Consider the following 22,272-nt stretch of genomic DNA (forward strand, 5'->3'; position numbering starts at 1 on the left):
TTACCAATTTTCCCAGGAGATTATGAGGCTACGGAGAGGTTTTTTTCTAGGAGACAACAAGCCTACAGAGAGGTTGGCTGTGCCCAACTTATCTGATTATAAAATCATGTCATGCCCAATGTATCTTCATATCTCCGAGCCTCAACAGCCCCGTGCTCAAGGAAGCAGAACGGAGCTGTTTTATTTCTTTTATTAAATTGTCAAGGATTCTAAGGTCACTATGGTTTAGGGTGGCTCCTGTCACAGTTAGATGTTAAAAGATAAACCGGGCCAACCCGATTCTGTCTCCCTGGAATTCAACTAGAAACATGAGAAAAACAGTTTGCCCATCAGAGGCACAGAGAGAGCCATACATGCAGAGAACTGTGTCGTGAAACCATGGGGGACCATGAATCGCTCCCATTGTTCAGATCCCGCAGCCTGCCGCTGCCAGCACAACCTCCATCACGCTTGGCTCTATCAAAGCTTCTGCGCTGGGGCCTTTCTTGTCTCACAAAACTACACCCCTAATTTGAAGTAGTACTAAAGAACTAGAACTGAAAAGTACAAAAGGGCTGGAGCAATAACACAGCGGTAGGGCGTTTGCCTTGCACAGAGCCGACTAGGCCCACCCAGGTTCGATTCCTCCACCCCTCTTGGAGAGCCCGGCAAGCTACCGAGAGTATCTCACCCGCACGGCAAAGCCTGGCAACCTACCCATGATGTATTCGATATGCCAAACAGTTACAACAAGTCTCACAATGGAGATGTTACTGCGCCTGCTCAAGCAAACTGATGAACAATCGGAGGACAGTGACAGTGATTATTATTACAATTTTTGCAGCGCTAAGGATCATAACCTGAGACTCACACATGCACGATGGTGTCAGTGTTCCAGTGTTGAATCACATCTCCTGCTCCTTAGGCAACCTCTTCCTCTCCTCCCCCACCCCTCTGAAAGTCATCTTTTGTGGGGTGGGGCCACACCCAGCAGTGCTCAGGGCTTGGGGGACAAATGTGGTGCTGGGGATCAAACTCACATCTGCCTTGTGTGCAAGGAAACACCTTGCCGACTGTCCTATCGCTCTGGCCCCTAAAATTCATCTTTATGGAGGCATGCACAGAAATTGGTAGCAAAATAACCATTTTAATAGAGGCATATATAGAAATTGGTAGCAGAGAGAGAGTATGAAAGAATGAGATCTGTCTTCAGTCCCAAGCTCAAAAGAAATCAACACTTGCACACAACATAAACTGTAATTATTTGAAATATGTTGGGAACAATTCCTGCAGTGGCTGTTGTAAATACTTTAGGCAATCTCTCCTAAATTGTTAAAAAAAATTATGTACAAACGTGAAAGGGAAAAAGGAAAACAGAATATTGTACCACAGCTATTATTGTATCCTTCCAAAGATATATAAGAACACAGACCCAAAGGAAAGAGAAAAAGTATGACTGTTGTTCGATTGAGGAGATAAGAGCGCTCTCTCTCTTCCCTCTCCTCTCTCTCTCTTTCTCTCTCTCCCTCCCCCCCTTGGGGGTTACACCCAATCATGCTCAGGGGCTATCCAGGCAACACATGACCTTTGGCAGTGCTCAGGGTATGATTATGCAGTTTCTAGGATACAAACCTAGATGAGTCACATGCAAGGCAAGAGCCCCAACTCTTGTACTACCTCTCTGGTGCAGGACTGTTCTTACTGCTTTTTAAAAAATTAATACTTGTGAACTACAAACCAGGTTGCCTTGTTCTGGTTTTATTGCTTCATTATAAAATTCAGGGCCAAGACTAGGTTCACAATAACAATTACTTGCTCACACATTTGACAGAGGGCCATACCTATCTCTGTTCCCTGAAGTTCTGCTCAATGTCCTTGCAATACATAATGGTGCTGTGACTATTCTTTCTTGAAGTTTCTTTCCCTTTTTGGGTTCATACTCTGCACTGCATGAGGTCTACACCTGACTGTATGTTCGGGGGTTGTGCCTGGCTGTGGTTGGGGACCAAGCAGTGCTGGGGTTGAAACTTGAGTTGGTCGCATGCAAGGCAAGCACCTTAGCCCCTATATTATTTCTCCAAAGTTTCTTTCCTTAGCCTCCAGATTCACAAATGCAGACCCAGTCCCTCCATGGTCTTGTCAACTTCCTTCTGGTTACTAACATTACCTGATTCTCACTTTCGTCTCCTTCCTCTCTATAAATATTACTCTCAAGAAGTATGTATTTCCAGTCCCCTATTCTTTTCCCCAAAAATCTCTAACTGTAATTTCAGTTGTCCATTGGGAATTTCTTCTATGGTTAGATACAAGAACACACTAAAGTTTAGTAACTAAATATGACATGTCTTTAAGTAAATCATTGTTATATCAAGCTGGTTTTCTCCTGATACCCCTATATCCAATAGTGCAATGCTTCTTTTTGCTCAATGGATGGTGTTTACTATCCTCTTACTAACACGATCATGATCTAGCCTTACCACTAAGATTCACCTCTCTCTTCTAGTAATTTTCTAGGCAATACCTTGGTCTTCAGTCATTCCTGATTGTGGGCTTAATAAAAAGGTAAAGGCCCTCCCGTTGATCGTCGATTTGCTCGAGCGGGCCCAGTAACGTCTCCATTGAAGACTTTATTGTTACTGTGTCTGGCATATCGAATACTCTCGGTAGCTTGCCGGGCTCTCCGAGAGGGGCGGAGGAATCGAACTCGGGTCGGCCATGTTGGCCGCTTGTAAGGCAAACGCCCTACCCGCTGTGCTATTGCTCCAGCAGGGTGGGCTTAATAGAAAAAGCAAAATGGTTTTTCTAACTCTGGCTAAAAAAGCAAACATATAAACTCCCCAATATTTCCTTGCCTTAAAAAATAGCATTCAGGGTCCAAATGATAGCACAGTGAGCAGGTGGGATGCTTGCTTTGCATGTGGCTAACTTGGACTCAATCCCAGGCACCCCATATGGTCCCCTGAGCCAGGAATGATCCCTGAGAACAGAGCCAGAAGTAAACCCTGAGCACCCCTGTGCATGAGCCAAAAAACAACATAGAAAAGCCTTCACTCAAAAGGGTGAGCATTCATGGTGCCTGGGTTTGGCCCAAAAATTTCCCTCGCACTGCCTGGAGCAAGCCCTGGACACCATGCTAGGAGTGAGCCCAAAGTATCACCAGGTGCAGCCCTTAAAACTTCAAAGTAAAGATATCAATTATATCTAGGTACTACAACAGTACTCTACCTGCATTTTCTCATCTAATCATAAACTGGAAGCAGTTATTATCATTATTATTTTAATGTTATAAAAAGGAAGATTTAGAAAAAATAATCAGTCCAGATTATTATTATAATATTATGATACACTATAACCAGGAATCCAAGTAGCTTACTCTAAAGCCTGGGCTCTCTCTTTCTCTCTTCCACAAACAGCAGTGCTCAGAGGCTACTCGCAATAGTGCTTGGGGAACTGTGTGGTGCCAGAGATGGACTCTGGGGTTCCCACATGCAAAACAAGCAATCCAAGACTCTGGGCCACTCCCCTGGCTCCACGATTGTACTCTTAATCACCAGAACTTGACCCAAATCCTAGGCCTGGTGATCAAACCACCACATAATCCCAACTTCAAGTCTATCTTGAATACACCTACGTCTGGGCAACATTTATTCCTAAATGACATTTGTACAGTGTATATTTAAGACTCTTGGGATCTGAGATCAGCTCTGTTTGGGTTCAAAGAGCAATTCCACTATTTAGCCCAAATGACCAGATGGTAGAAAATTACCCTTTTCTAAACCCAGTTCTTCCTCTGTTAAATGGAGAACATAAGTATGTTTACCTTGTGGACTTGGGTAAGCACAGAAAACAGTAACCTTCTGCCTGACTATAGCAAACCCTCAATAAATGTTAGCCATCTTAATGATTATAATTCCAATTCCTTGCAATTTCCACCTATTCTATTCCTGCCTACCTTTTCAGATCATGGTCTCTCACAGCCTGCTGTTCACAGTAACTCTGTACTCTGTTCTTCTGAATGTCTGAAAAACATGGTTGCTCACTTATCAGTAACCATAAGGTTACTTGAATTTTAATAGAAATTATACCACTTTCTGTAGTACCCACCAAATGCAGGGACTATTTTAAGCACTCCACACAGATTTACTCATTTTATTCTTCATCATAATTTTTTGCAGTAGGTAGTACTAGTATTTGTTATTTTTTGCAGGCAGTGCAACTAAGGCACAGAAAGGTTAAACAGCATGCTTATGGCCTAAAATTAATAAGTGGGGTAGCCCAGCAAATTGAGCATCAACATCCATGCTTTGGCACAGGGCAAGAGCCTCCCCAGTGGAGGTATATCTGACAGTGCTAGGAAGACTAAGTAATGCTAGATACTGAACCCGGGGCCCTGGCAAGTCAAGCACGTGCTCCCGTCATCTGAGCTATCTCCCAGGCTTTAGAACCAACCTTCTTTCCTTCTTCCTTTCCTCCCTCCCTCCCTTCCTTTCACCAGGTACAGAACCTCACATATGCTCAACCGCTGAGCTCTATTACTAACTCGAGAGTCACACTTGTTACCATTACTTCATGTTTTCCACCTGCGGTTCCATTTCTCCCTGTGGAAAGTATAGATGTCTCAAGACAAAGTGTCTTTTCTCATGAACCTCCACAAAGCCAAGTAGATAGTCCTAGACAGGTGGAAGTTTGACACATACTCAGAGGAGCGATATTCCCAGACTCTATGATCTGTGGCCCAAGGATCTAAGACTTCTGTTACAAGTTCGATCCTGCTGTCATAAGTGAGCCTTTTCATTTACTCCCCGATTCAAAACTATTATAAACATAAAGCAGATCAGTACCCTGTAAGAATGTTTTTAGGCCCTAACTTTGGGGAGACCTTCTCTTTGCAGGACTCATAATTTCAACTCAACTATCCCAGAACTAAAAAATTGTGTAGGTACAATTTCAGGAAACTTATCCTCAGTATTTTCATTAGAGCTGGATTCCCTTTCACCACTAAAACTAAACGGAGAAAACACAAAGTAAGACCGCCTTATTTTTATCAACAGCCATTTGAAAATATTTCCAGCTGATAATTTCTACTTGTTCCAAATCCATCCTCCTTCTGCACAAACGCCTTCGAATCTACGCTCAAGAGGCTTAGACCAACTGAGAGAAGGAAAAAATAATCTGCCTTCTAACTCCTTGTTGCCATGTCTGCTTAACTGCCATCGAGGAGAAGGTCTCTCCGGCTCCATTCTTAGTGGGTGCCCTCTGCTTAAGACCCCTCACTTGCACTCTATCTTCCTATTGGGGAATTTATCACAGCTCATTAGCTGTGCCTGCCTGCTCTGTGATGAGCTGACTAATTTATCCCCCCCCCACAGGACCAGGAGTTCCTGATGTCTTAGAACAGATCAGAAGATCTCCATTGTGACCCCCGTGCCTTCCTGGAGAACACCAATCACCTGCTATGGTGGCCAGACCAACCGACCCAGGCCCAGACAGTTCTGCACACCTTCCATGGTCAAAGGCCTCAATAACCCTGGTTCTGGAGGAAGCCCAAGTGTCCACCATCTCCCAGTCTGCTACATGCAACACTGAAGAAAGTGTCCACATGGCTGACCACTATTCTCTACATGGGCTTAAAGTTCTCCTTAGTCTACTGAAATGATCATGGTTTTGCCAGTCTTCCATATCGGCACAGGTGTGCTGCTGGATGAGTTACAACTATGTTTATTATGCTTACGATTATGTTTACGATCATTCCTTTGGACCTATACACTCTAAGGAAAAAGGCAAGAATCACAGGAGTGAATAGTGTCTTGTTTGCTTTTTATTTTTATCTAACCCTAAAATGCTAGCAAACCCTACCTAGTGATCACCCTGAGGTGACCTGAAGAAAGGTACAGCAGGTAAGAGAAACATTTCCAAGAAGGCACGCATCTGAATTACTGGAGTTTAAGGAAAAGCAGAGATAGCAAGAGGAGGTATTATGTTTCTTGTTTTGTTTGGGGACCACACCCAGAAGGGCTTATTCTCTCTTGACTTTCTCAGTATCATATTTAAAAGAATATTGACAAAATGGAGACAAGAAATACTCTCCTAGTTCAGAACTAAAAAAAAGGTGTGGGTACAATTTCAGGAAACTTTTCCTCAATATTTTCATTAGAGCTGGACTTCCTATAAGAAAAAGTAATTCAGAAATGATTGAGTTTCTGAGAGAAACAAATATACTTATCTAGGAAATGAGAAGACAAGGAGAAAATGATGGCCATTTTATAAACATTATAAAATATGTAATTTTTAATTATTAAATAAATGAAATAAGTTTATGAAATTATAGAAAATGATATGCAAAGATACATACATCGAGTTATTACATAAATGATTAAATATTAAGATTAGGTCTATCTAAAATATTTTGCACAAAATATCAGAATCATTAAGCAGGTGAAATATAAGTTCATGTTTGTGAAATTATAGAAAATGATAGGCAAAGATACATCAACGATGACAGTTTCATTTTCTGGATATAACTGCCAAATAGTCACATTAGTGGAAAGCATTTGATTTAATCATCAGCTGGATTTGCAAATGCAGATTCTTCCTCTGAAAGAAGCTGCTAATTTTGCCACTTTATGTCCCAGAAACTAAGTGAACAACTATCTGAGCTCCTCCAGGCACTAGTCAGTTAAGTTTCTATAAAGAGATCTGTAGAGACATAATAGTCTCTTACATACTCTCTCTCCTGTTTCTGTAGGTATTGAGTTCCTTAAAAAAAAAAAAAAAGTCCAGTAAATTTTATACTTATAGCTGATCTCGATTTGACTTTGTCACAGTTCCAATGCTCATTAGCTCCCTGTGGTTAGTGGCTATTGTCGTACTAGACAGAGCAGCTCTGAGAAAACACTGTATTCTGCTGAGTAACTGAGGACACAGTTAACTGAGTAACTGAGGAATGGTCCTTCTGATCAAAACTTAATTCTAATGAATCAAATAAATGAGAAAAAACTGCAGCAAGCAAAATAGAAAACTGGGTCCTTTTTCTGTCCTTTATTTCATAATAAATTCCAGAGACAAAATGAGATGTTCAAGTGAAAAAGCAAAACATTATATTCAAAGGGTCAACAAAGGGGGAAAGGGGGGGATTTTCCTAAAAAACGTTATTTTAAGCATTAGACCAGCGAGAACGAGAAAGAGGGATTTCCCATAGGACCCTACAATGATGTGTGTTACCTTTCCTGAGGGCAGCTTGGAGATGGGAACAAACAAGTCCCTGACTTCTGGAAATACACACAGAGGTAACCCTAACAGGGGGAAAGGTAAAGGGCCCAAAGCGTTCACTGAAGCATGATGCACGAGAGAAAACAACTCAGAAACAACTTAAATATCCTTCAATGGGCCTGATTAATAGGCCATTAACAATAATGTAGGTCTCTGCTAGAAAAAAGCTGATTTTTCTGGGGTAGGGTGGGGAATGAAGGTTATTAAGTAGCATACAGAGTGTGATCTAACTGAAAGCTTTTAAATACAAATCTGTATGTGAGATATAAGAGAAGAGCACACGAATGATTCAGTAAATCATAGCAATAAGCTTTACTAAAGGTATATCAGGGTCAATTTTCTATGAACATGACGACATGGAATAGGTATCTTCTTGATTTTTTACAATGACCATCTAGTACCTTTTATCACAGGATCGTTCCACCCACCGCAACCCCTTCTACGATGCAGGGCCTCGTAACCCATGCTTCGCAAATGTTTTAATGATGACTACACCCTTGTCCCTAGAATTATTTTCGGAAGCCTCAGTGCATGGTGATCCTTCTCTCTGGGAGATACTGTGGCGCTGGGGACGGAAGTCTGACCTCTGCATGCAAAGCACTCATTTTCACATGGTTCTTCAGTCATCTCCTTAGCCCCCACAATCAATTCTTTCTTTGTTTTGTTTGGGGGCCCAAATCCTGGGTTCTCAAAGGTTATTCCTGTCTGTGATCAGGAATCACCCCTGGCGTTGTTTCAGGGGACCATATAGAATACCAGAGATTAATACCCAGGTCAGCTGTGTGCAAGGCCAGAGCCCTAACTGCTGTTTTACCGCACCAGGCCCTCCCTAGAATCACTTTTATTATTTTCTTGGCATGATTTTCTTTACAACTAGCACTCTTAGAAATCTCTCTCTCTCCTCTCTCTCTCTCTCTCTCTCTCTCTCTCTCTCTCTCTCTCTCTCTCGGTATGGGGGACAGAGTGGGGCTTCCCAAGTGGTATTCAGAAGGAGGTCCCGGAGGCTCCTCCCAGTGATTCTCAGCAAACTGGCCTGGGAGGTCAATGCAAGGACCCAAGGATGCCGGTTGGGTCCTGTGTTGCCAGGGATTACTCAGGCCTCCCTGGTGGTGCTTGGGGCCTCCAGGGCCAAAAAGACGGGTGCATGGGGCCTCTAGGTCTGTATCCAGTGACACAATGATATTTGGGAGGCCATGTGGTGCAAGGAATAAAACCAGGGTCAGTTATGCAAGACAAGTGTCTTAAACCCCTGAACTATTTCTCAGTCCCAGAAATATCATTAACACATGCAGTTTTATGGAGTGTGTTACGTGCACATAGTGTGACAAATACATTATTTTAATGAAAGAACACTGTCTTCACCTGCATATGCAACGGGTACTATTAGGAACGGATACTTAAACATATGGCTTTACAGAGTATATCACAGGCAGCACTATGAGGTAAACTCACTCATTTGCTGAAATACTATTACTCTGATTAAACATGTCTCTTTACACTGTGATGTACATGAAGCATAAAGTACTGAACATTTCCTTATTAAAATAATCACTATGATGACTGTTTTCTGATTAATATAAAATTCTTTATCAGTCACACCTGGTGGTACCTGAGGGCCCAAAGGTACTGAGAGGTCACCAGAACCACATGCAGTGTCCTCAGGAGGCAGCACAGTGCTAGAAAACAAACCCAGGGCTTTGAATGAGCTAGGCATGACTTTACCACCAGAGCCATAGCCTCGGTCCCAAAACCTAATTTTATAACATTGGGCCAGGGATGTGGTTCAGTGACGTAGTGTCTGCCACATATATGAGTCCTTGGATTCGAACCTCAGAACCACACCTAAAACTCTCTTTTGAACATTAAAAATTTTTGTATGGGAACTAGAGAACGAGTAGAGTGGTTAAGGTGCTTGCCTTGCATGTAGCTCACTCTGATCTGACTCTTAATACTGCATGTAGATTCTGCCGGGAACTGCCAAGACTGACCCCAAAGCACAGAGCCAAGAACAGCCCCTTAGCACTGCTGAGTGGGGCCCCAGACCCCTATCCCGGCAAAAAAAATTGTGAGGTAGGTGGACCACAGAGATAGTTCAACTCTCTGGCATGCATCTTGGCCAGATGCGGCCCCAAACCAAACCAAAACAATCTTGCAGAGTGGGAGTGGTAAACTAGGTGATACCAGGACAGGGGTGAAGGATCTGGAGCACTCTGGGGGATGTCGGGAGACAGAAGTTATGTACACCATAAGCATAAGCACCACTCTAATCATGCTGCCGCAACTCAAGTTTAAATAAGTAAATAAATAAAAGGAAAAGATAAAATAATTCCTACAGGAGCAGGGAGATAGCTCAAAGGCCTAGAGCACATGCTGAACACAGAAGGCTCCAGGTGTGACGCTTAGCGAACACGCAATCCTCCAAGCACCACTGTGTGTGAACCAAAACAAAATTCTTAGAGGGAATTAACAGAAGAATATTCAAAGGGCAAAAAAGCAACCTTCTGTTTAGTGAGCAAACTTTTTAGAGACTATATTTACAAAGAGGAGGCCAGGTGATAAAGGAATCTAATACGCCAGACACAAGAGCAATTCACGTGTCTTTCACAGGTTGAACAATCTGATTCCCACAAAAGGCATAGGAAGGGTATTTTGACTCCAATTCCTTGTGATGAATTGCGAAATGATACATATCAAGAAATAATTCTTTAGAGATGAAAGGCATCATTGAAACATATCAACAGAACATCAGGATATTTACTCATTAACCCAAAATCCTCTTCTAAACAAATCAAGGACAAACCCAGATTTAACACCACTAGAAAAATTCCCTAGATGCTACAGAAATAACAAACTATGAACAAAGTCATGTATTTTCATGACCTTAGAAATGATCAGTTTATTAAAAATAAGAGAAGCAAGGTCATGTAAAGTTCTCTGTGAGCTTGCTTGCTTGATTCATCAACATCCCTAAAGAGGCTAAGTTGATTAACATATATTTATGAATAAGGACAATGTCATACATAGTCATTTTTAGCCACCAGGATTTTCCAAATTTGGGATTTATAGGATCAACAAAATGGGGTACAAATAAAGTTTGACTATTTTTCCCCTCTCCTGTTACTGACATTCCTCAAAGGCGTGACTCTCTCAAAAAATAAAATCTTTGCATAAGTCACAGACTCACGTGATCTCACCATCTGTAAAATAGATGTTAGGAAATAACCAGGGTGCACCTAGGGCGAGTCTCCAAGTGGAAACAGTAAGACACAAACGAAGTTTAAATATTTTCATAAGAGAAGGTAGAAAAAGTCAACAGCTATTTTAAGAGTGAAAAAGGCTGCCTTTTATTGAACCATCATGCCACTCTTCAATAGGCAAGCAGTGCAGACATTTTAAGTTCATTACCTTTAGGAGGAAAATACGACTTGCTTTCAGCTTTGTGAGGCCAGTCTACGACAAGAGGTCCAAACCTGCGGAAGCTGGCAGTGATCTCATCTACAAAACATAGAAGAGGTATCAGAAAAAGAGGAAATATTGCAAACCAAAATGGCACGAAATATGTCCTTTTACTTAAAATAATACTGAGTTATCTACATTTATAGCATTTTTAATAGAAGTCAAACCTATTATGTGAAAAAAAAGCATTTAAAAAGCTAGTTATGATATTGCTTTGAGTGCTACGCGTTCAGGTGCTCAGCGGTCATTAGGGCCACTCAGGCAGTGTAGAGGGTTAAACCCAAGCATATGCTCGCCATCTGAATCGCATCGCTGGCCCAAAATACCATTTATTGGGAGATACTTTTGGCTAACCACAATTAACCATGAAGAATGTGTTCCTCGCTATAATTCATTTCCATAAACTGCCAGTAAAGAATTTGGGAACACAAATATGACATTAAGGTGACCTCTAGATAAAGTAAAAAGATTCCAAAAATAGAGTTTTTCTGCTTTAGAAAAAAGAAAAAGCTATACAAAATATTCAAAATATGCTGAAGCCAGAGCAATAGTACAGTGAGTAGGGCGCTTGCCTTGCATGCAGCCAGCCTGGATTTAATCCCAGCGTCCCATATGGTCCTCCGAGCCCACAGGAGTGGGCTCACAGGAGTGACTCCTTAGTGCAGAGCCAGGAGTAATCCTTGAGCACTGCCAGGTGTGGCCCAAACATCCCCACCAAAAAGTTATAGGGCAATAAATGTATATTTCCCATATAATTTTAACTCAAAACAACAGTTAAAACTTGGTCCTTATTCAGATTTTAAAGGGCCTTTCTCAGCCATAATCAAAACTCGGTCTTGTGAAAAATGTGGCACAGAGGTAAAGTATATGCTTTCCCTGTAGCAGAACAGGATTTGATCCCTGGCATCATGAAAAAATAATTTTTTTAAAAAAGGGTATCAAAAAAAGCTTCTATTTTAAAGAAAAATCTAGCTGATGTATAAAATTAGCACTAGTTTGAGAATGGTTTGAAGGAAAATGAATCACTTGCTGTGTGTAACTTTAAAGTCTTAAGTCTAAAACATAACTGTTTTTGTTTTGGGTGTTTTTGTTGTTTGGATTTCTGGGAGACATTTGGCAGTGCTCAGGTCTTACTCCTGGCTCCGCATTCAGGAATCACTCCTGGCGAGGCTCAGCGGACCAAATGGGATGACGGGATCAAAACGAGGTTGGTCATGTGCAAAGCCGGTGCCCTATCTACTATACTATGGCCTTGGCCCCGAAATATATAACTATTTTTAGAGACTATTCTCTTGTCATAAAAAAAGAAAATCAGGAAAAATTAAAGAAATGGCAGTGCTGGGGCGTTTGCCTTGCATGCGGCCAACCCAGGTTTGATTCCCAGCATCCCATATGGTCTCCTGAGCACTGCCAGGAGTAATTCCTGAGTGGAGAGCCAGGAGTAACCCCTGTGCATTGCTGGGTGTGACCCAAAAAGAAAAAAAAATGGTATAGTTGCACAGCTATAAACTGGCCAAAAGAAAATCTGTTTAAACAATATCTTTATAGCAGATCCCAAATTTAATAGAAATAGACTTGGTTTTGCATTTAAGTCAATTTGGTCACAACTTTATTTCATTCCTCCATTAAAAAAATATTTGGGCCAGAGTGATAGTACACTGGTTCAGGCATTTGCCTTAAATATGGTCAACCTGGGTTCAATCCCCAGCATCCCACAAGGTCCCTGGAGCCTCCAGGAGGGATTCCTGAGTGCAGAGCCAGGAGTTACCCCTGAGTAGCACCGTGTGGCACAAAACCAAAAACAAAAATTTACTGACAACCTACAGTGTACTGACTGGCTTTGGGCAAGGCACTCACTTATTTCTAGGTAAAAATACAAATTGGGGAGCTGGGTGGGGTTTGGGCCACACCCAGAGATGCTCAGAGTCTACTCTTGGCTTTGTGCACAGGGGTCGCACCAAGTGGTGGAGATGCCTGGGAGATCATACGTGGTGTGAGGGTTGCATGCCAGGCAAGCAGTTTCACCCTTGTAATACCTTTCTGCCACAAAAATAGAAATTCTTCTTTGGGGTGGGGAAGCTGTCCTGTGTTTCGTGGGGCCCAGGGCCTGCTTGGCCTGATGATGCAAACGGGACAGTTCAGGGCTTGGACCTTGCAGTGCTGAGGGGCTACCAGGCCACACCAGGCAGAGGTCCGGAGGCCACATGGTGCTGGGGTTTAATGTGGGGCATCCTGCATGCAAGGCATATACTCCCCCCCGCCTCCCACCCCCAGAATGATCTCCCCAGCCTCTCAAATTATTAAGGAGAAGAATCTACTTAGTTTTCATTTTTAAAGACAAGGGAATACACCCAGCAGTGTGAGGGGAGCAGAAATGGGGACCACCAGGACCACAGCCATGGTGCCTGAGAAAGCAATGCCAGGAATCTAAGCTCATACTAGGCATATGCTCCACCCATTTGAACCATATTCCCAGCCCCAGTCTTCATTCTTTTAAAGGCAAGAGAGGGGATTATGCTCATTCAAAAATATCTATGTCAAATAAGAGATTGCCTGGTCTGATGGCCAAGGTTTGAAAGCCCTGGAATCAGAACACTTTTGGGTTCCAAATTACTTTTGAATACCAAATCACTGGCTACATAACTCGGGACAACTGGTTTCTCTTTGGTTCTCAATGTACTTTTCTATAAAATCTGACCAGACAGGACATCCCACCTACCAAATAGTCACATGTCCTGCTCATTGATATTGGCAGTGTTCAACCTTCCTGCAAATAAGGGGCAGGAACAGATCACACGAAAAAACCAAACCTGCCTTTATAAAATCATTAATAAACATGTTGTACCTTCATCGATATCAGGAGGAAGGCCCCCAACAAACACCTTTCTAGAGTAGCGTTCAACTCGTTCTCCATTTTGACAGCGAGTGGGAGAACTTAAGCCAGATGACAAGGACTGATCCCCGTGACTGTCATCCAGGAAGGCATCTTCAAAGGGAAAGAGAGAAGACCGACCTGAAACAAACATGAGGTTGCCAGAGTTAAAATGATTTTCCTGGACAGCAAATACCTTATCAGGAGCCCACGTGCAGACCAAAGTGTACCCAAACAATGTGTCCTGATTTGTGTCTCAACAGAATAAACGATTGTGGTAACCAGATCCAGGTGAGTTTATGCCATTATGCTTGTGTGACAGTGGGTATAACAGAGACAAGTGGATTGATAGAAAAGAAGAACCAAAACGTGGCTGCTAACTACCGAAAAAGCACTTAACTTAGACATTCACTTGTACAACTGTGAATCTACAGGAATCGCTTTCCTTGTTTCCTTTTCCTAGTCACTCCTTAAAAAAAATACAGAAAAACTAACTTTATTCAAAGACTGTAATTTTATTTAAAATTAAGTCCAGTCTTCAGACCGGCCTTGAAAGCAGAGGGAATATTAAACTTAATAACAGAGAAAAAAAATTCTCCTCTAAGAGCAGAACTAAAATGACCGTCTCAAGGTACTCCAATTTGGAAATTAACACATGTCATAATAAAGGGTGGGAAAAGTGAATGAAAGCACACATTTCATGTGAAAGCATAAAATTCTCACAAGCAAGGCCCAGAATGCACATACACACTTAAATGTGGGTGTGAGATATTTACCCTATTAATCTAGGCCCTATTGTTTACTGCTCAGAAAAAAATATTTCCATTGTTAACTTGATAGCCAAATAAAGTGGAGAACAAAGGCCACTCCACATGACTACAAAGAAGATACCAGCAGTCAGAATCTGTTAATAAATAAAATATAATAATGTCATCTGGCATTACAAAATAAATACCTACAAACAAATGTATTTCCTGTTTAAGTCGGTGAATTCCTGGTGAAACTTTCCACTACACTGAAAATGAACTTGTCTTGGAGTACGAAGATGGCTCAGAGGCTGGACGCCCACTCTGTATGCAGACGCCCTAGGTCCCCAGAAGTACAGCAGGATGTGGCCCAAAACAAACAAGAGAGCAGTATCTTGAGCACACGAACTGTGGGGGCTGAGGTGGGGATTTCCCTCTAAAATAAACTCATGCTCCTATGAAAGGGGGGAAAATATTGTATCTTTCTCATTTAGTCTCTCCTAATGTTCTCTGAAACTTAGGCTCTGGTCACTACAGATAACAACCTAAAGCAATGTAGTCTTATAAATATAACTACTGAAAACTTATTATGGGGTTGTAGTGAGATAGTGCAGAGGGTAAGGTGCCTGCCTTACATGTAGCCCACCCCGGCATCAAACATGGTCCCCCAAACACTGCCAGGAGTGATCCTTGAGCACAGAACAGGGAGTAAGCCCTGAGCACAGTTGGGTGTATGCCCCCCTCCCCCCCAAAAAAATTACTAATATAACTCTGCTTATATATCTTTTAAACCCAGGTGGTATAATAAAGGCATGATGTTGGGAATGAATAAAAGAAATAAAAACATTTTAATTCAGCCATTCCTAGTCACAAAGAAACAAAACAGAATTTGTTACCTCATCACCCAACCTTTAAAGCTTGGCAAGAACAAACAATAGATAGTAAATTCTGTGCTTTCATTTGTTTTGCTTTTGTCTTTTGAGAGGGGATGTGTGTGTGGGGGGGGAGGGGGCGCACCTAGGGATGCTGAGAGTCTACTCCTGGCTCTGCATTCATGGCAGGCTCTGGAGACGGTGTATGTCTAGTCACTGCCCTACTGCTCCAGCCTTTTGTTTGCTATCATCACTGCAGGTGAAATAAAGCGATCTAAAGCAACCAGCGACAAATGAGCTTTCAGACACCCCTAGGTTGTTCTCTCAGGGCTGTGGGGGTTGCCACATTCAACCAACTCCTCGCTCCCTCTCAGGACAGGCACAAGTCGAAATCAGCACTTCCTGTCCTGTTCCTAGCCCACCTCCTAACCTCCACTGAGTAACATGAGCTGCTCAGAAAACAAAAGATAGGGGAAGCAAAAATTAACAATTCTGAAAAGTACCCCATGCCTTATGTATTTCCCAGAAATTCACAATCCACAGTAGAAAATAAAAAATTAAGGAGAAGGTCTGCGGTAAAGAAACATAATCCAGCATCACCTGGATTTAAGATAAAGGAACCTTTAACATACATAAACTTAGTGGGAAATCAGTTGGAGGAATATTCATCACATTCCAGGCATACCAAACAAATAATACACTTCCCTGCCAAAGAAATTAAATCAAGGGAGGGAAATAGGCAAGTAAATAATTATTAAATAGAAAAACAAGCACGAGGAAGACAAGACTTGGCCAAGCACGACTTACTGCCCTTCTAGAGGCGTGGATGTCTGTGTGTAGGAGGCAGTTGGGGGTGGTGGGACTTGAAAGAGAACAGTGAGTTCCCAGGAGGATAACTGTGAGCAGAATCTTGTGAAAGTAGAAGTTTATTAAAAAAGAAAAAAAAAACACCAAGAAGCCACAAAAAGAAATGATCTTTCCCTTCAAATCTGTTCCTGCAAAATTCCTTATGATCTCAATAAAATGTCTAAAATTCTACTGGAGCACTGTCTTCCCGTTGTTCATCGATTTGCTCGAGCAGGCCCAGTAAGCTCTCCATTTTGAGACTTGTTGTTACTGTGTTTGGCAATTGAATACGTCACGGGTAGCTTGCCAGGCTTTGCCACGAGGGCGAGATACTCTCGGTAGCTTGCTGGGCTCTCCGAGTGGGGCAGAGGAATTGAACCTGGCTCAGCCAGGCGGTGGCTTGCAAGGCAAATGCCCTACCACTGTGTTATCGCTCCAGCCCCAATTCAATCTAGAAATCTAGGGATCATCCTTGTCATATTCCTTCCTTTCATATTCCATATCCAATCCATTTCTCACAGATCCTACAAGTCAAATTATAAAGTAAGATTCAATCCAGCACCTCCCTTCATCTTAACCCTAACTCCCTAGTCTTGATCACTGTTATCTCGCTCTATAAAGATTTAGTCTACTGCTTTCTACCTCCAACTCTACAATGGCCAAAGTTGTCACTTTCCTTTTTTTTTTTTTGTTATTTTGCCTTTAGTAGGAAGCCACTAAGAAAAAGTAAAAAAAAAAAAAAAAGAAACTGTATATATTTAGGAAACATTTAAATTCAATTAAAGTATATTTTGAGAAATGAAATGTAAACATCTCAAAAAAATTTTTTAAAAGACAAAAAAATGCAAACATCTACAATATATTACAAACAATCTATTATGACTAAATGAAGTGTTGAATAAAACAAAATTTGAGTCACATGCTTTAGTTCTTTGCCAAAGTTGCTGTTTTCAAATAGTAATATGAAACATAATGATATTCCTCCTGCTAATCTTTAAAACACCTCAAATGGGGCCTAAGAGAGAGTAAAGCAGATAAGGCGCTTGCTTTGCACGTAGTCAATCAGGGTTCAATCCCTGGCTGCCAGGAGCCTTCAAGAGTGATCCCTGACCACTGAGCCAACAGGCCCTGAGCACCACTGGGTGTGGCCCAAACTACCAAAAAAACAAAACAAAAAATAAGACAAGCCTCAAAAGAGGATCAGGACATGGCTCAGTGAAAAAGTGTACGTATGAGATCTGGGCTTGATAGCCAGCAATAAAGGAAAAACAAGTACCTCCATAAGTTTAAACTGCTTTCTGAATAAAATACAAGCATCATGTAGACACTGAAGCCCCAGGCCTACCTTGCCGATATCACAGTTTCTGCCTTTCCCTTTGGTTTACTCACCTCCGATCACAGACCTCTTTTGAATTTCTGCTCACCCTGACTCGGAGTGGACAAGGTGTTCCCCCTACCACAAACAAACCTCTTTTCAATCTGAAAAGTCTGGGGGCCAGAAAATTAGTACAAAGTTAAGATGCTTGGGGCCGGAGCTATAGTACAGTGGGTAGGGCATTTGCCTTGCACACGGCCGACCCGGGTTCGATCCCCAGAATCCCTTATGGTTCCCCAAGCACCGCCAGGAGTAATTCCTGAGTGCAAAGCCAGGAGTAACCCCCAAGCATTGCTGGGTGTGATCCAAAAAGCACTGTAGCACTGTCCTTCCATCATTCATCGATTTGCTCGAGCGGGCACCAGTAACATCTCCATTGTGAGACTTGTTGTTACGGTTTTTGGCATATTGAATATGTCATGGGTAGCTTGTGAGGCTTTGCCGTGCGGGCGGGATAATCTTGGTAGCTTGCCCACTCTCCGAGAGGGGCAAAGGAATCAAACCCGGCTAGGCCGCAAGGCAAATGCCCTACCCACTGTGCTACGGACACAAAAAGCAAAAAGAAAAAAAAAAAGGCTAAGATGCTTGCCTGGTACAAGGCCAACCCAGGTTCAATCCCTGGCACCACATATGGTCCCTCAAGTCTCACTATGAGTGATCCCTGAGCAAAGAGCCAGGAGTAAACCCTGGGCACTACCAGGTGTGGCCATTTTTTTTTTTTCAATATAGATCTCCTAGTCCAACCTCCAAATCTACTGAAAAAGAATTTATAGTCAGAACTGAAAATCTGTGTTGGGTTAGAGAGATGACTCAAAAGGCTAGAGAACATGCTTTGTGAAGGAATGAAGGAGGGAAGGAGGAAGGAATGAAGGGAGGGAGGGAGGGAGGGAGGGAGGGAGGAAGGAAGGAAGGAAGGAAGGAAGGAAGGAAGGAAGGAAGGAAGGAAGGAAATCTGGACTCTGTGTTTTGCTTTTGGGTCACACCCAGTTAGTTACAAGTAGGGGAACTCGTGGTTCTGTGTCTGGAGGCTGCTCCATGCTTACTTGGTACTGGTACCAGTCCTCTTGCATGCAAAGTCTGTACTCAGTCAGTTGAGCTCTCTTTGGCCCCAACTATTTTCACTTTTAATAAAATTTCCCAGGGATTCATATACTTAAAGAACCAGTGAAATGTATGTTATCTGTCTGTAGTAGGAAGCCACTAAAAAAAGAAACTGTATAAATTTAGGAAACATTTAAGTTCAATAAGAGTAAAGTATATTTTGAGAAATGAAATGTAAACACCTCAAAGAAAATTTTAAAAGACAAAGAAATGTAAACATCTACAATATATTACAATCTATTATGACTAAATGAAGTGTTGAATAAAACAAAATTTAGTTTGCAGAAAGCATTTATCAGACAGAAATGTAGAATAAAACTCATTGGTTTGCCCAGTGTAGACCAACAGGAAATAAGAAAATTTTATTGTACTGGTGAGATTATTTCTCTTTGGAACATGACTCATTTGATGATTCCACAGGAGGCCCGTGTTTGAGTCCAGGCACTGCTTGGTCCCATGAGTACCAAGCTAGTAAGTAATACACCCTAAGCACCTACAGGTGTGGCCCAAAAAAACAAAGGAAGGAAAAATTTGGAATTCTAATCTGTCCAGAGGTCCCCTGAGAAACTGGAATCTGTGCATCCATTCATTTGGCTGGCATAAATTCATGCCTTAAACAAGATGTCTTTGGAAGATTGATAACACTTTAGTTCCTGTATGTGCTACTAGAAATTATGCTGCATCAGCAGCCTGGCTTCACTACCTTGTATCTCTGACATCTTTCTTTTGTTTAGTGAAAACATTCTCTTAGATCAAAATATTTTCAGTAATCCACCTTACTGTCCTAAAATTATACATCTGTGTGCCTAGTATGTGAAGGTCTTATCTACCTATTTGATTTTGGGCCATACCAAGCAGTGCTCAGTATTTTTTTTCTGGTTTTGTGCTGAGGGAGCCGAATGAGTCTCTATTAAAAATAAATAAAAATAGGCAGGTTCCAGGAAAGTCTAAGATTTACTCTATGACCTTGGATAAGACATTCTAATTATCTGATTCTCATTTACAAAATTAAACACTTGGGCCCAATGAATGACTTTCAAATATTGAAGGCAATGAAATTCCTTTTTGTTACATAAAAATCTTATACAAATCCTAAATTTTTTTTTTTAAAAAAAGACAAAATGATAACCTTACTAGATTTCCTTGCAGGTGTATCTTAGTTATTACACAGTTTATAAATGAACTTTTTGGGAGGTAGGGAGGAGGGACTGGGGGCCACACCAAGAGGTGCCAGAGGTGCTCAGGGCTTGCTCCTGGCTCTGCACTCGGGGATTTCCTGGCAAAGCTTGGGGGGACCATATGGAGTCCCGGGGATAGAACCTGGGTTACCTGTTTGTTAGGCAAATGCCTTACTCATTGTATTATCTCTCTATAAATGAACTCTTGATATATATATATATATATATCTTAAATCTATTTTCTCCCAGTCTTATCTCAATAAGTGGAATTAGAATTTATCTAATTGCTCAAAGTTGATCATCTCTGAATCTTGTTTAGTCTTCACTTTCTTCAATCTAACACAATCTAAATTCTTCAATCTAAAAAGGTTTAGTTCTTCCCTACAAAAAAAAAAAAGTTTTTTTTCTTCCCTTCCCTGTACTTTGAGGTCAAGGGAGGAGAAAGACAGAAGGAAAGAACGGTGGGAGAAAGAAGAGTAGAGGAGTCAAGGGAACCTGATTACACTGGTGATATAAAGGAGTGGTACAGCTAAGTATCCAAACCACAGAGTCCACCCCACTGAAGAGATCCAAACTTCAAAATGTGCCTTGCTGTTCCCAGAGTGATAGTACAGCAGGTCGGGAAATTGTCTTGCACACAACTCACCAGGGTTTGGTCCTAAGCATCCCATATGGTCCCCTTAGCCATGCTAGGAGCAATGCCTGAGTGCAGAGCCAGGAGTTAAACCCTGAACACTGCTGGGCATGACCCCAAACCCAAAACAACAAAAACTGTGCCTGTCAAGGGCTGGAGAGATAGTACAGAGGATACGGTGTTTGCCTTGCACACAGCTGACCCACATTTGATCCCTGACATCCCACATAATCCCCTGAGAACCACCAGTAGTGATTACTGAGTGGAAAGTCAGGTGTGCCCCCCCCCCAAAAAAAAACAAAAACCAAAAGGATCTGTCAAGGTAGGTGGCAGACTGGGGATGAAGGCGTGGGTAGGAGGGAACTTGGGAACTGTGGCTGGAGGAAGCTGAGATTGGTGTTGCTGTTGGTGCTGGAACATAATATGTCTAAAACCCAACTGTGAGGGGGTGAAGGGATAATACAGTGGGTAAGCACTTGCTTTACACATGGCCTATCCAGGTTCCATCCCCAACTTCTCATATGGTCCCCTGAGCACTGCCAGGATTCTTGAGTGCAAGTGTCAGGAGTAAGGTCCCGTGGGCATCGCCAGACATAGCCCAGAATAGAAAATAAGTAAATAAAGTAAATTATGTTGTTTTAATAAAAATCTTTTTCAAATCTTCCATTTGGCTCACAGATCTCAGTACCAGCACCTTATCCTAAAATGCCATCCTCTTCTGCCTGAACTACTAGCATCACCTCCTAACTGGACATCTGCTTCTCACTCTATCTCAAACAGTAGCCAAACTGTACTTTGAAAATCATGATCCCTTGACCTTACTTTAAAACATTCATAGTGCTCCTCTTGTACCTGGACCAAATTCAAATCTTTGCCAGGATTTAAAAACCAGCGATATAAAATTTCCTTCCTTGCTCCAACCTCACCTTTAGACATTCATCCCCTACTCCCCCCACCCCACATGAGTTTTACCCACTTCCTCAAAACCACATATTCTTGTATTCCCTTAAAACAGCCCTTTCTTTTCCTAATAACATCGTTGTTGAGATATAATTTATATATCATACTACTTATTCCATTAATAATCACTCACCTTTTCTCCGAACCCTCTCAGCCTTAAGCAACGAATAGTCTTTATTCTTCCTCACTGGATTTACCTATTCTAGACATTTTACAAAAGGTACATTCCTAAAATAAGTAACCTTTAGGGCCCGAGCGATAGTACAGCAAACAGGGCATTTGTCTTGCATGTGGCCGACCTCGATTCAATCTCCAGCATCCCATATGGTCCCTGAGCACCTTCAGGAGTAATTTCTCAGTGCAGAGCCAGGATTTAACTCCTAAGCATAGCTGGGTGTGAACACTTCCCCCCCCCCAAAAAAAAAGCAATATTTCCCCTGGAGTTTTTTAGAATCTTATTCTCACCTTCTCCTATGTTCAAAATCCCCGATTACTAAACAACTTGTCACATATTAGAACCATGAACTCTAAGAAATTTCTTCAGCTTATCTCTGTGTTTCACTCTAGGACCATTCATACATTTAGACAAGAAAATTTCCATAACTGAGATCCAAGTGCTAGGAGGCACACCTGTACCTGATCTCTTCCCTTGCACAGGCTTTTGGCAGAACCAACTTTAACTTGGAACATAAATTAGTTTTATTGGATTTTCAGAACTTTTGTTATCAACTAAGAGAAAGACATTTATTTGTGTGAACAGATTATACGGCTTAAACAGACACAGAACCATTTTTTAACAAGAGTCAAGAAACTCCAGGGCCAGAGAGAGAAAGAAAGCAGAGTCGGTAAGGTGCTTGCCTTGCATGTAGCCAACTCAGGTTTGATTCCAGGCATCACATAAGATCCCCTGAGCCACAAGGAGTGATCCCTAAGCACTGCTGAGTGTGGCCCCAACCCAAAACCAAACAAAACTCAATCATTCTT

At 41.9% G+C, this 22,272-nt stretch overlaps 1 protein-coding gene across 7 annotated transcripts in view; it reads right to left on the bottom strand.

The window, feature by feature from the left end:
• Positions 1–22,272, bottom strand: part of CPEB3 (cytoplasmic polyadenylation element binding protein 3) — a 207,574-nt gene that overhangs the window by 64,204 nt on the left and 121,098 nt on the right. For all 7 annotated transcript variants that reach the window (XM_056130478.1, XM_056130480.1, XM_056130483.1 and 4 more), the window contains 2 exons: positions 13,550–13,717; positions 10,654–10,743 (listed from right to left, as the gene is read on the bottom strand). In XM_056130478.1, the coding sequence (XP_055986453.1) occupies positions 10,654–10,743; positions 13,550–13,717 (258 nt within the window). The remainder of the gene's footprint in view (positions 1–10,653; positions 10,744–13,549; positions 13,718–22,272) is intronic.

The sequence above is a fragment of the Sorex fumeus genome, unplaced genomic scaffold (assembly GCF_029834395.1).
Source record: "Sorex fumeus unplaced genomic scaffold, SorFum_2.1 ptg000078l, whole genome shotgun sequence".
Taxonomy (NCBI): domain Eukaryota; kingdom Metazoa; phylum Chordata; class Mammalia; order Eulipotyphla; family Soricidae; genus Sorex; species Sorex fumeus.